Raw genomic sequence first — 11,541 nt, 5'->3', positions numbered from 1 at the left:
CGGGTCCCGCGGGAGCCCACGCAGGAGCCACACAGCACCAGTCTCCAGGGCCTGCGGGAGCAACGGCACCCACTGACACCAAAGGCCCCCCCGAGCTGTGGGTGCCCAGCCCGGGCGCTCTGCTGAGCCCACCTCCGCCCCGCTCCCCCCCGCCACAGGCAGCCGCGGCTCAGCTGCCCGCACGCACGCACCCTGCGCCATGCCCGCCTCGCCATGCCAGGGAATCACGCAGGGAATCTTCCAAACACCTGAAGCTCATCAAGGCGCGCGCGCGCGCGCACGCACGCACGCGCACACACACACTCTCAAGGGGGAAATCTCTCTCGCGCGGGCACCCAGAACATCTGATCACTCACCCGGGCCAGGAGCGAGGCCTCACTCAGGGACGCAGCCACAAGAAAGCACCCACCAAAAGGAGGGCAGGGCACGCACTCCCAACCCACGGGCACAGCTCCCACTCACCCACACCCTCCTCACCACACCCCACCCCACCCACGACACGCCAAGGCCGCCTCCGCCCGCCCCCCTTTTATACCCCGGCTGGCAGCTGGGCGCTGGCCGGCACTCGGCGTGTTCCAGAAGCTTCTCTCCGCCGAGGCACCTCATTGGCTGCGGGCCCTGTCTCTTCACCGAGGGGTTCCGGCTGCTCCTGCTCCCCCTGCCGAGGGCTGGGCGGGCCTGGCGGCGGGGCGAGCGGTGGCTGCGGGGTGGTGGGCGCTGGGCGAGGGCTGCACCTGCCGGCAGGCCCGGCAGCGCAGCAGAGGCGCGACAATGAGGCGCCAGGAGCCGGCCATGGCCACGAGAAAAGGCGAGCGACCTTCGCCGGGGCCGGGCCTGGGCCTGGGCCTGTCAGAGGGGGGTCCCGATCGGCCCCCCCGGAGCTGGGCGACGGGGTGATGGCGGGGGGGGGCACGTCGGGGGCCGGGGGCGACGCCGCCCGCCTGGCTGCCGCGGCGGTGGAAGCAGGCGCTGGCGCAGGCGGGGCGGGGCGGGGCAGGGCAGGGCAGGGCAGGGAGTCGCGGCAGGGCCGCCCCGCCACCGCCTCCTGGAGATGAGGCGGGGGCCTGGTCCCGCCGCCGCGGCCGGTGCTTGCGGCAGCAGGAGCTGCCCTGCGGGACGGGGGCGGCAGCTCCGGCCCAGCCCTGCTCCGCCGCGGCCCCGGGGGGCGGCTGCGCTCACTCGAACTGCCCGAAGAGCGGGGAGACGCAGCCTCGCTCGCTCGCTCCGCTGCCGCAGGGGAAGGGGAAGATTCGGGGGCAGCGCCGGCCCCGGGCGGTGACCGAGGCGCCCCGCAGCCGGCAGATGCAGCACCTCGGGGGGGGGCACGGAGGCGCACGGCGCCAGCGCCGCGTGTTCCCGGGGAGCCCGGTTCGCCCTCGCCCGGCGCAGCGCCGCCACGTTTCGTCGGGCCGCCTGGCCGGAGACGCTGGCCCGCTGAGAAAGACGCCTGCCCTCTCCACATCCCCAGTTTCCGCAGCAATGGGCCTTTGTGGATGCAGGAAGAAGCCCTCCTCCAGATCGTTGATAAAGCTATTAAACAGATCTGGCCCCAATAGTGGGCCCTGGGGCACACCACTTGTGGCCGGCCGCCAACTGGATTGAACTCCATTCACCACGACTCTTTGGGCCCGCCCATCCAGCCAGTTTTCCGCCGTGCAAAGAGTATCGTAGAGTCATAGAATCGCAGAACGCTTTGGGTTGGAAGGGGCCTTTAGAGACCATCTAGCCCAACCCCCCTGCGGTGAGCAGGGACATCTTTAACCGGATCAGGGTGCTCAGAGCCCCATCCAACCTGACCTTGAATGTGTCTAGGGATGGGGCCTCCACCACCTACCTCTCTGGGCAACCTGTTCCAGTGCCTCACCACCCTCACTGTAGGAAAGTCCTTCCTTATATCCAGTCGTCGTGGTTTAGCCCCAGCCAGCAACTAAGCACCATGCAGCCGCTGCTCGCTCAACTCCCCCTACCCCGATGGGATGGGGGAGAGAATGGGAGGAGTAAGAGTGAGAAACACTCCTGGGTTGAGATAAGAACAGTTTAATAATTGAAATAAAGTAAAATAGTAATGATAACAATATAATAATGATGATGATAACAACAACAACAACAACGATAATAATAATATACAAAGCAAGGGATGCACAATGCAATTGCTCACCACCCGCTGACCTAGATAATACCCAGCCAGTTCCCGAGCAGCGATCGCTGCTCCCCGGCCAACCCCCCCCAGTTTATATACTGCGCGTGACGTCATACGGTATGGAATAGCCCTTTGGTCAGTTTGGATCAACTATTCTGGCTGTGCCCCCTCCCAGTTTCTTGTGCACCTGGCAGAGCATGGGAAGCTGAAAAGTCCTTGACTAGCATAAGCAGTACTTAGCAATAACTAAAACACCAGTGTGTTATCAACATTCTTCTCCTACTAAATCCAAAACACAGCGCTATGCTGCTACTAGGAAGAAAAATTAACTCTATTCCAGCTGAAACCAGGACACCGGTCTAAATCTATCCTCCTTTAGTTTAAAACCATTACTCCTTGTCATGTCACAACAGGCCTTGCTAAAAAGGTTGTCCCCATCCTTCCTACAGGCCCCCTTTAAGTAGTGAAAGGCCGCAGTAAGGTCTCCCCGCAGCCTTCTCTTCTCCAGGCTGAACGACCCCAGCTCCCTAAGCCTGTCCTCATAGGAGAGGAGAGGTGCTCCAGCCCTCGCATCGTTTTTGTGGCCCTCCTCTGGACCCGCTCCAACGGTTCCATGTCCTTGTGGCGCTGAGGGCTCCAGAGCTGGACGCGGGTACTCCAGGTGAGGTGCCACCAGAGCAGAGCAGAGCAGAGCAGAGGGGCAGAATCCCCTCCCTCGACCTGCTGGCCACGCTTCTGTTGATGCAGCCCAGGATACGGTTGGCCGCCTGGGCTGCAAGCGCACACTGTTGGCTCGTGTCCTGCTTTTCATCCACCAGTACCCCCAAGTCCTTCTCCGCAGGGCTGCTCTCAGTCCCTTCATCCCCCAGCCTGCACCGATGTCGGGGGTTGCCCCGTCCCAGGCGCAGGACCTTGCCCTTGGCCTTGTTGAACCTCACGAGGTTCACACAGGCCCACCTCTCCAGCTTGTCCGGGTCCCTTTGGATGACGTCTCGTCCTTCTGGCGTGTCAACCGCGCCACTCAGCTTGGTGTCGTCTGCAAACTTGCTGAGAGTGCGCTCGATCCCACTGTCCGTGTCATTGATGAAGATATTAAAGAGTAGGCCCGTCCAAGCCACGAGCAGCCAGTTTCTCCAGGAGAACGCTGTGGGAAACGGTGTCAAAGGCTCTGCTAAAGTCCAGGTAGACAACATCCACAGCCTTTCCCTCATCCACTGAGCGGGTCACCTTGTCACAGAAGGAGATCAGGTTAGTCAAGCAGGACCTGCCTTTCATAAACCCATGCTGACTGGGCCCGATCACCTCGTTGTCCCGGTCGTGCCGCGTGATGGCACTCAAGATGAGCTGCTCCGTAACCTACGCCGGCACCGAGGTCAGGCTGGCAGGCCCGTAGTTCCCCGGACCCTCCCTCCGGCCCTTCTTGTAGACAGGCGTCACATTTGCTAACCTCCAGTCAACCGAGACCTTCCCGGTTACCAGGACTGCTGGCTGATAAAGGATGGAAGGTGGCTCGGTGGGCACTTCTGCCAGCTCCCTCAGTACACTCGCGGGTGGATCCCAGCCGGCCCCATGCACGTCCGTGTGTCTAAGTGCTGTAGCGGGTCACCAACCCTTTCCCCTTGGATTAAGGGGGCTTCATTCTGCTCCCCGTCCCTGTCTTCCAGCTCAGGGGGCTGGGTACCCGCGAGAACAACTGGTCTTACTGTTAAAGACTGAGGCAGAGAAGGCGTTAAGTACCTCAGCCTTTTCCTCATCCTTTCTCACTGTGTTTCCCCCTGCATCCAGGAAAGGAGGGAGAGTCTCCTTAGGCCTCCTTTCGTTGTGAAAGTATTTACAGAAACAGTTCTTATTGTCTTTCACGGCAGTGGCCAGATGAAGTTCTAGCTGGGCTTCGGCCCTTCTAATTTGCTCCCTCCATAACCTCACGATATCCTTGTAGTCCTCCTGCGTCACCTGCCCCTTCTTGCAAAGGTCACGAACTCTCTTTTTTCCCCTGAGTTCCAGGCAAAGCTCTCTGTTCAGCCAGGCTGGCCGTCTTCCCCGCCGGCCCGTCTTTCGGCCCACGGGGACGGCCTGCTCCTGCGCCTTTAAGATTTCCTTCTTGAAGAACGTCCAGCCCTCCTGGACTCCTTTGCCCTTCAGGACTGCCTCCCAAGGGACCCTGTCAACCAGGCCCCTAAGCAGGCCAAAGTCTGCCCTGCGGAAGTCCAAGGCGGCAGTTCCGCTAACGCCCCTCCTTACTTCTCTGAGAATCAAAAACTCTATCCTTTTGTGATCGCTGTGCCCAAGACGGCCTCCAACCATCCCATCACCCACCAGTCCTTCTCTGTTTGCAAACAGCAGCTCTAGCGGGGTGCCTTCCCTAGTGGGCTGTGTCAGGAAGTTCTCTTCCGCACGCTCCAGGAACCTCCTAGATCATTTCCTCTCTGCTGTTTCGCATTTCCAGCAGGCATCTGGCGGAGTTGAAGTCCCCCATGAGAACAAGGGCTAGCGATGGTGAGGCTTCTCCCAGCTGCTCATAGACTACTTCATCTGTCTCTTCATCCTGGTTGCTCTATAACAGGCTCCCGCCATGATACCTGCCTTGTTGGCCTTTCCCCGGACTCTTACCCATAAGGGCTCGACCCTTTCATCACCGTCGGTCAAGCTCTAGACAGTCAAAACACTCCCTAACATACAGGGCTACCCCACCGCCTCTCCTTCCTTGCCCATCCCTTCTGAAGAGTTTATAGGCGTCCATTGCAGCACTCCAGCGGCGCGAGTCATCCCGCCGCATTTCCGCGATTGCAACTACATCATAGTTTTCCAGCTGCGCAAAGGCTTCCACCTCCTCCTGTTTGTCGCCCATGCTGCGTGCATTGGTGGAGGTGCACTTTGGTCGGGCTATTGATCCGCCGCCACCTTTTTTGCGGGGGAAGCCCTAATTCCTATGTGACTGTTCTCAGGCGCTTCCGTGCATTCTAACACATCAACAACCCTTGCGTCTTTGGTGCCGTGTGGCTCTCCGTCCCATCCCCTACCTCCACTGAGGTGGCTAGGGTGCTGTGCGCATCAGTACAGGGACATTTCAGATGCGCTCCAGTGTACTCGGTGTACCCAGTCTTTCCGTGAGCCCTGCTCGCTCCTGTGCAAAGATCCTTTTCCCCCTTTGCGACAGGTGTAGCCCATGTGTCGCTAGCAGGCCTGGTGTCGTGTAGACCGACCCAGGATGAAAAAAGCCAAAACGTTGCCGGTGACAGCAGTCTCAGAGCCAGTTATTGCTCTGCTGGGTCTTCCTGTTTCTCCCCTCGTCGTTCGTTCCCTGCAACTGGAGGGGTAGAGGAGAACACTGCTTGCGCTCCTGATCCCTTCGCCAGTCGTCCCAAGGCCCTGAAGTCTCTCTTGCTTGCCCTTGGACGACTTCTTGCAACGTCATCGCTGCCTACGTGAAAAAGCAATAACGGATAATAATCCGAGGGCTGTACCACGGTGCCAACAGGAGGGTCAGGGCCAGTGCGGAGGCTCTTGCCCTGCAGCAGCGCTCAGGCGTGTCGGCAAAGCCACGTGCGAAGTTCCAACTTGTATTAGCGAGGACCTGCAGGTTTCTGGGACAGGGGCTGGGAAGGCAGTTGGGCGTCAGGGTGTCCCGCGAGGATCCTGGCCTCTTCTTCCTCAGCCAAAGCGCCAGGAGCCGGGGCGCTGTGCGAGGGTCCCTGCGCCGGGGGGCTGGAGTCTGGGCCAGCTGCAACGGGGGGCACTGCAAGGGGCAGGGAGATGGTGAGCACAAACAAGCCCATGCCACACTCCCTCCCTCCCTCCCCCGATCACAGCCCTGTGCCTGTGCCCAGGTCCCAGATGCAGGGAAGGAGATGACTGGGCGTGGGGACATTTGTGACCCGGCTTCACGCATGCGGGACCGTGTTTGTGACCGTACGTGCGTGCGGAGCCCGTGTCACAAACCCCCCGGGCTGGATAAACACCCCCGCGCAACCGCCCCCAGCTCAGTGGCGCGTTGGCCACGGACGCTAGAGGATCAGGACGGTCTTTGACCGCACCGACGTCCCGACGCCCAGCCGTCTCCTTCGCTGCAGCCACTGGCGGAGATGGAGCCGAGGTCCCGGCGCCGCAAAAGGCCCCAGCCCCCCGCTGCCCACTGTCCCGCAGAGCTGCAGGGGGAGCAGGCGGGACCCTCCAGTGCACCTCCCCTGCCCATAAGAAAGGGTCAGGTCCCCGAGGAGGAAGGTGAGCGCAGAGCATCCCCACGGGCACCTGCCAGAGGGGATTTTGGCTGGCGCCCGGCTGTGTGTGCAGAGATCCCGTGCTCTGGGAAGCTGCTCCGGCCTGCCCCCAGCCCCGCTCCCGGCGTTAGCCCTGCCGGAACCCTGGCGCGGTGCTGGGGGTGACGGTGCCATCGTCCTCCAGCACTGTGCGGGCTGTGCCAGCGGGCAGACTGTGACGCCGAGGTCGTTGGGGAGCTGTGCCGTCAGGACGGACTGTGTGTCCACGAGAACTGCCTGGTGAGTCCCCGGGGCTCAAAAATTCCCGGTCCCTGACAACCACCGGTCCCCAGCCCCGCACCGCCGGCAGCCCCTGGCACGTGCCCTCTTATCCCCTCTTGCAGTACCACGCCAGCGGGCTGAGCCAGAGAGGGGCCGATGAAGAGGGCTTCTTCGGCTTCCTCCTCCCCGACATCCGGCAGGAGCTGGCGCGGGTGTCGCAGAAGGTGAGGCCGGGGGGCACGCGTCCCCACCGCGGTCCCCACGCCCCGTGCCCGGTGCTGCACAGGTCAGCAACCCTCCACATCCTCCTTCATCCACAAAGGCCCATTGCTGCGGAAACTGGGGATGTGGAGAAGGTAGGTGTCTTTCTGAGTGGCCCGGTGTCACCGGCCAGGCGGCCCACCAAAACGTGGCGGGGCTGTGCTGGGCGAGGGCGAACCGGGCTCCCCGGGAACACGCGGCGCTGACGCCGAGCGTCTCCGTGCCCCCCCAGAGGTGCTGCATCTGCCGGCTGCGGGGCGCCTCGGTCACCTGCCGGGGCCGGCGCTGCCCCCGAATATTCCACTTCCCCTGCGGTAGCGAGCGAGGGTGCATCTCCCAATTCTTCGGGGAGTTCAAGTGAGTGTAGCCGCCCTGCGGGGCAAGCTCCGGGTCCAGGGCCAGGTGCAGGGCGGAGGAGCGGGCCGAGGCTGAGCTGTCACCTCCGTCCCGCAGGTCCTTCTGCTGGAGGCACCGGCCGGTGCAGCGGGTGCGGGCGGTGCAGCAGGACCAGACGGCCTGCCTCATCTGCCAGGAGGTAGTGGCACGGCGGCCATGCTATGACACCTTGGTCTGTCCTACCTGCACCAGTGCCTGGTTCCACCGCCGCTGCATCCAGGTAGGCGTCGTTGCCCCCGGCCCCCTGATGTGGCCCCCCTGCCGCCACCGCTGATGCTGATGCCGTTGATGCCATCCGTGCCCCAGGGCCAGGCGCTGCGCTCCGCCCTGCACCATTTCCGATGCCCGCTGTGCCAGGACGTAAATGCCTTCCAAGAGGAGATGTTTCGCCTGGGCATCAAAATCCCTGACAGGTCGGTGCCCTCCACCCTGCCTCCCTCCCCCTCTGAGACGCTCCATGCAGTGTCCTCCTGCCTCGCGGGGTGTCCCCCACGCCCCCGGGGCTGAGCGCTGCCCGGCTCCCGCAGGGACGCTGCCTGGGAGGAGGAGGAGGGGGCCTTTGCGGACCATTATCGGCGGCACAGCTGCTGCGACGCCAGGCAGTGCCTGTGCCCGGCGGGACGGGAGGAGGCAGAGGTGAACGGGTAAGCGCGGGTGGCTGCGGTGCCCAGAGTCCCAGCGAGGAGACGATGCCTTTGTGTCCTCCTTTGGGCAGGGCCGGAGGCGCCCTGAGATGCCGAGGCGGGCATGGCGCAGGGTGCGTGCGTGCGGGCAGCTGAGCCGCGGCTGCCTGTGGCGGGGGGGGAGCGGGGCGGAGGTGGGCTCAGCAGAGCGCCCGGGCTGGGCACCCGCAGCTCGGGGGGGCCTTTGGTGGCAGTGGGTGCCGTTGCTCCCGCAGGCCCTGGAGACTGGTGCTCTGCAGCTCCTGTGGCTCCCGCGGGACCCACCAGCGCTGCTCCGCTGTGCGGGAAGATGCCGAGTCCTGGGAGTGTGGCGACTGCAGCCACACGGGCACAGGTGAGGGGTGCAGCTGTGGGGACAGGGGCCCCGGGGCCACGTGGCCACCACAGCTGTGCGAGAGGTGGGGACAGGCGCGGCGCTGCGGTGCGGTGCGGTGCGGTGCGGTGCAGGGAGGGAGGGAGGGAGGGAGTGTGGCGTGGGCTTGTTGCGCTCATCCTCTGCCTGCCCCTTGCAGAGCCCCCCGTTGCAGGCGACGCAGGCTCCAGCCCCCCGGCGCAGGGGCAGTCTCCCAGCGCCCCAGCTCCTGGCAGTTCCGCTGCGGAAGAAGAGGCCAGGATGCTCGCAGGACCCCCCGGCACCCAACGGCCCTCCTAGCCCCTGTCCAACAAACCTGCCGATCCTCCCTAATAAAAGCGTACTTCTGTATTTCCCCTTTTCTTAGCAGAAAATATTCAGTTTAACTCCAACAAGTTAAATCGGCAAAGTTAAAATTCAGCAAAGCCTTTGACGCCGTCTCCCATAGCATTCTCCTTAGGAAGCTGGCAGTTCATGGCTTGGACGGGCATACTCTTCCTTGGGTAAAAAAGTGGTTGGGTGGCCGAGCCCAGAGAGTTGTGGTGAATGGAGTCAAGTCCAGTTGGCGGCCAGTCAGGAGCGCTGTTCCCCAGGGCTCTGTTTTGGGGCCACTCTTGTTTAAGATCTTTATCAACGATCTGACTGAGGGGATTGAGAGTGCCCTCAGGAACTTTGCAGATGACACCAAACTGGGTGGGAGTGTCGATCTGCTCGAGGGTGGGATGGCCCTGCACAGGGACCTGGACAGGCTGAACCCATGGGCCGAGGCCAACTGCTTGAGGTTTAACAAGGCCAAGTGCCGGCTCCTGCACTTGGCTCGCAACAACCCCACGCAATGCTGCGGCCTTGGGCAAGAGCGGCTGGAAAGCTGCCTGGCCAAAAAGGACCTGAGGGTGTTGGTTGACAGCCGGCTGAACATGAGCCAGCAGCGTGCCCAGGTGGCCAAGAAGGCCAACAGCATCCTGGCTTGGATCAGGAATAGCGTGGCCAGCAGGAGCAGGGAGGTGATTGTGCCCCTGTACTCGGCACTGGTGAGGCCGCACCTGGAATACTGTGTCCAGGTTTAGGCCTCTCAATACAAGAAAGACATCGAGGTGCTGGAACGTGTCCAGACAAGGGCAACGAAGCTGGGGAAGGGTCTGGAGCACAGGCCTTGTGAGGAGCGGCTGAGGGAACCGGGGTTGTTTAGCCTGGAGAAGAGGAGGCTGAGGGGAGGGAGACCTTATCGCTCTCTGCAGCTACCTGACAGGAGGGTGTAGTGAGGTGGGCGTTGGTCTCTTCTCCCAAGTAGTTAGCGATAGGACGAGAGGAAATGGGCTCAAGCTGCGCCAGGGGAGGTTTAGGTTGGGTATTAGGAGACATTTCTTCACGGAAAGGCTAGTCAAGCGTTGGAACAGGCTGCCCAGAGAGGTGGGGGAGACACCATCCCTGGAAGTGTTCAAAAAACGGGTAGATGTGGCACTCTGGGACACGGTTTAGCGGGCATGGTGGTGTTGGCTTGATGATTGGACTGATGATCTCAGAGGTCCTTTCCCATCTTAATCATAGAATCATAGAATCGTTTAGGTTGGAAAAGACCTTTAACATCATCCAGTCCAACCATTAACCTACACTACCAAGTCCACACTAAACCAATCAAGGGTAGGCTAGACTACACCATGTCCGTCCTCTCCCCTGCCGCCGCCCCCTCCACACTACTCTACGTCCCTCGACGCGTTTAATAAAACACCCTCCTCCGACCTGCAGCTCGAGTGAGCCAAGGGGAATCCAGTGGGAGAAAATACGGGTCGCATCAGGGCTCGGCATCCCCGCGGGTCACAGGAAGAGTCCTGGAAGCCCCTGGGAGGGCAGGGAAACACAGAGTACTGAGGCTGAACGCCTTATCTCCCCCCCAGCATGAAGCAGCCCCTGCCTGGGCGTGGCGTTTAAGGATGCTGGGCTGGGCGCGCTGTCTGCAGCCCCCCCCGACACAGTGATGCTGCTGGGGCTGTTGCAGAGCAAATGCCTGCCTGGAGCTTGCTTCACGGCTGCCTGCTTGCCATTGCCATTGGGGCTCTGGCTACAGAGCTTCGTGCCCCAGCCCGGCTCACGGCCCCTTGGGGTCCTTGCAGCGGCGGCAGGGTCCGTGTCATGGGGGTTTGCGCTCCGGACGGTCCCTGCCAGGCAACCAAATGGAATCTCAAAGTCGCAGCCCCGTGGCAGGCACTTCCCCTGCTGCCGTTTCCTTGCCTTCTCCAGCTCAGCAAAACTGGGCGACCCCAACATCATTTCCTTGGTGCGATGCAGTCATTTTCCTTCCCTGAAACCCTGCGCCCACCCAGCAGCCGGGGAGAAAAGGAGGGCAGCGCCACAGGGGCCCAGCACCGTGCAGAGGAGAGCCCCATCCCTGTCAGCGGGGACCCTCGCGGCTGTGGGGAGGGCTGGGAGCAGGAGACCACCACCAATGCTGGGACTCAGCCTTGGGGCCAGGGGTCTCCTGGGGGGCCACCGCCAGGCAATAGGACACAAGGGGAGGGACGGGAGATGGCAAATCCCTGCGGAACCCCAAGCCTCTGCTGGAGCCTGGGGGCTCACCAGGGCAGGCTGGCTGCCTCTCTGCCCTCACAGAGGGCATCCCCACTGCCTGCTGCTTCAGCTACCAGCAACACCCCATCCTGCAGGGCCTCATCACCTCCACCTGCATCACCAGCTGCACCCAGGCAGGGGTGATGGGAGCACCCACTGCTGCATGGGGCTCAGGCTGCAAGGGCCACGGCAGTGCCCCAAGGGTGGCCGGGATGGGGGCCGGGGACACCCAGGGTGCTGCTGCCAAGAAACAGCACAGGCCCCCCGCTGCCCAGACATCATACAAATCAATACAAATCATCATACATCAATACAAATGATTCTATTTATTTACATTACACTAACTATTTTCTGCTAAGAAAACAGAAAATACAAAAATAAACTTTTATTGGGGAGCAGCAGCAGGTTTGGTGGACAGGGGCTAGGAGGGCGGTTGGGTGCCAGAGTGTCCTGCGAGCATCCTAGCCTCTTCTTCTGCAGCACAACTGCCAGGAGCTGGGGCCCTGGGAGCCTGGAATCTCTGGCCTCTCCCCCATCCCGCTCCCAGCATTACCCCACTGGCATCCCAGCACGGTGCTGGGGGTGACGGTGCCACTGTCCTCCAGCCTTGTGCAGGCTGTGACAGCAGCAGCTGGGTCTCCAGCATGGGCTCTGAATCCATGAGAG

The 11,541-nt window shown here is 62.1% G+C and overlaps 1 protein-coding gene across 1 annotated transcript; it reads left to right on the top strand.

The window, feature by feature from the left end:
* Window positions 1–6,222: 6,222 nt before the first annotated feature.
* Window positions 6,223–11,538, top strand: LOC142594706 (E3 ubiquitin-protein ligase PHF7-like). The gene is made up of 10 exons (XM_075720111.1): window positions 6,223–6,361; window positions 6,542–6,636; window positions 6,741–6,842; window positions 7,112–7,236; window positions 7,333–7,495; window positions 7,582–7,688; window positions 7,803–7,919; window positions 8,174–8,292; window positions 10,689–10,720; window positions 11,356–11,538. Exons 1-10 carry the CDS (start codon window positions 6,223–6,225, stop codon window positions 11,536–11,538), a joined length of 1,182 nt encoding a protein of 393 aa, XP_075576226.1.
* The last annotated feature ends 3 nt before the right edge of the window (window positions 11,539–11,541 follow it).

The sequence above is a fragment of the Pelecanus crispus genome, chromosome 12 (assembly GCF_030463565.1).
Source record: "Pelecanus crispus isolate bPelCri1 chromosome 12, bPelCri1.pri, whole genome shotgun sequence".
NCBI lineage: Eukaryota > Metazoa > Chordata > Aves > Pelecaniformes > Pelecanidae > Pelecanus > Pelecanus crispus.
This window is presented reverse-complemented; position numbering and strand designations above follow the sequence as displayed.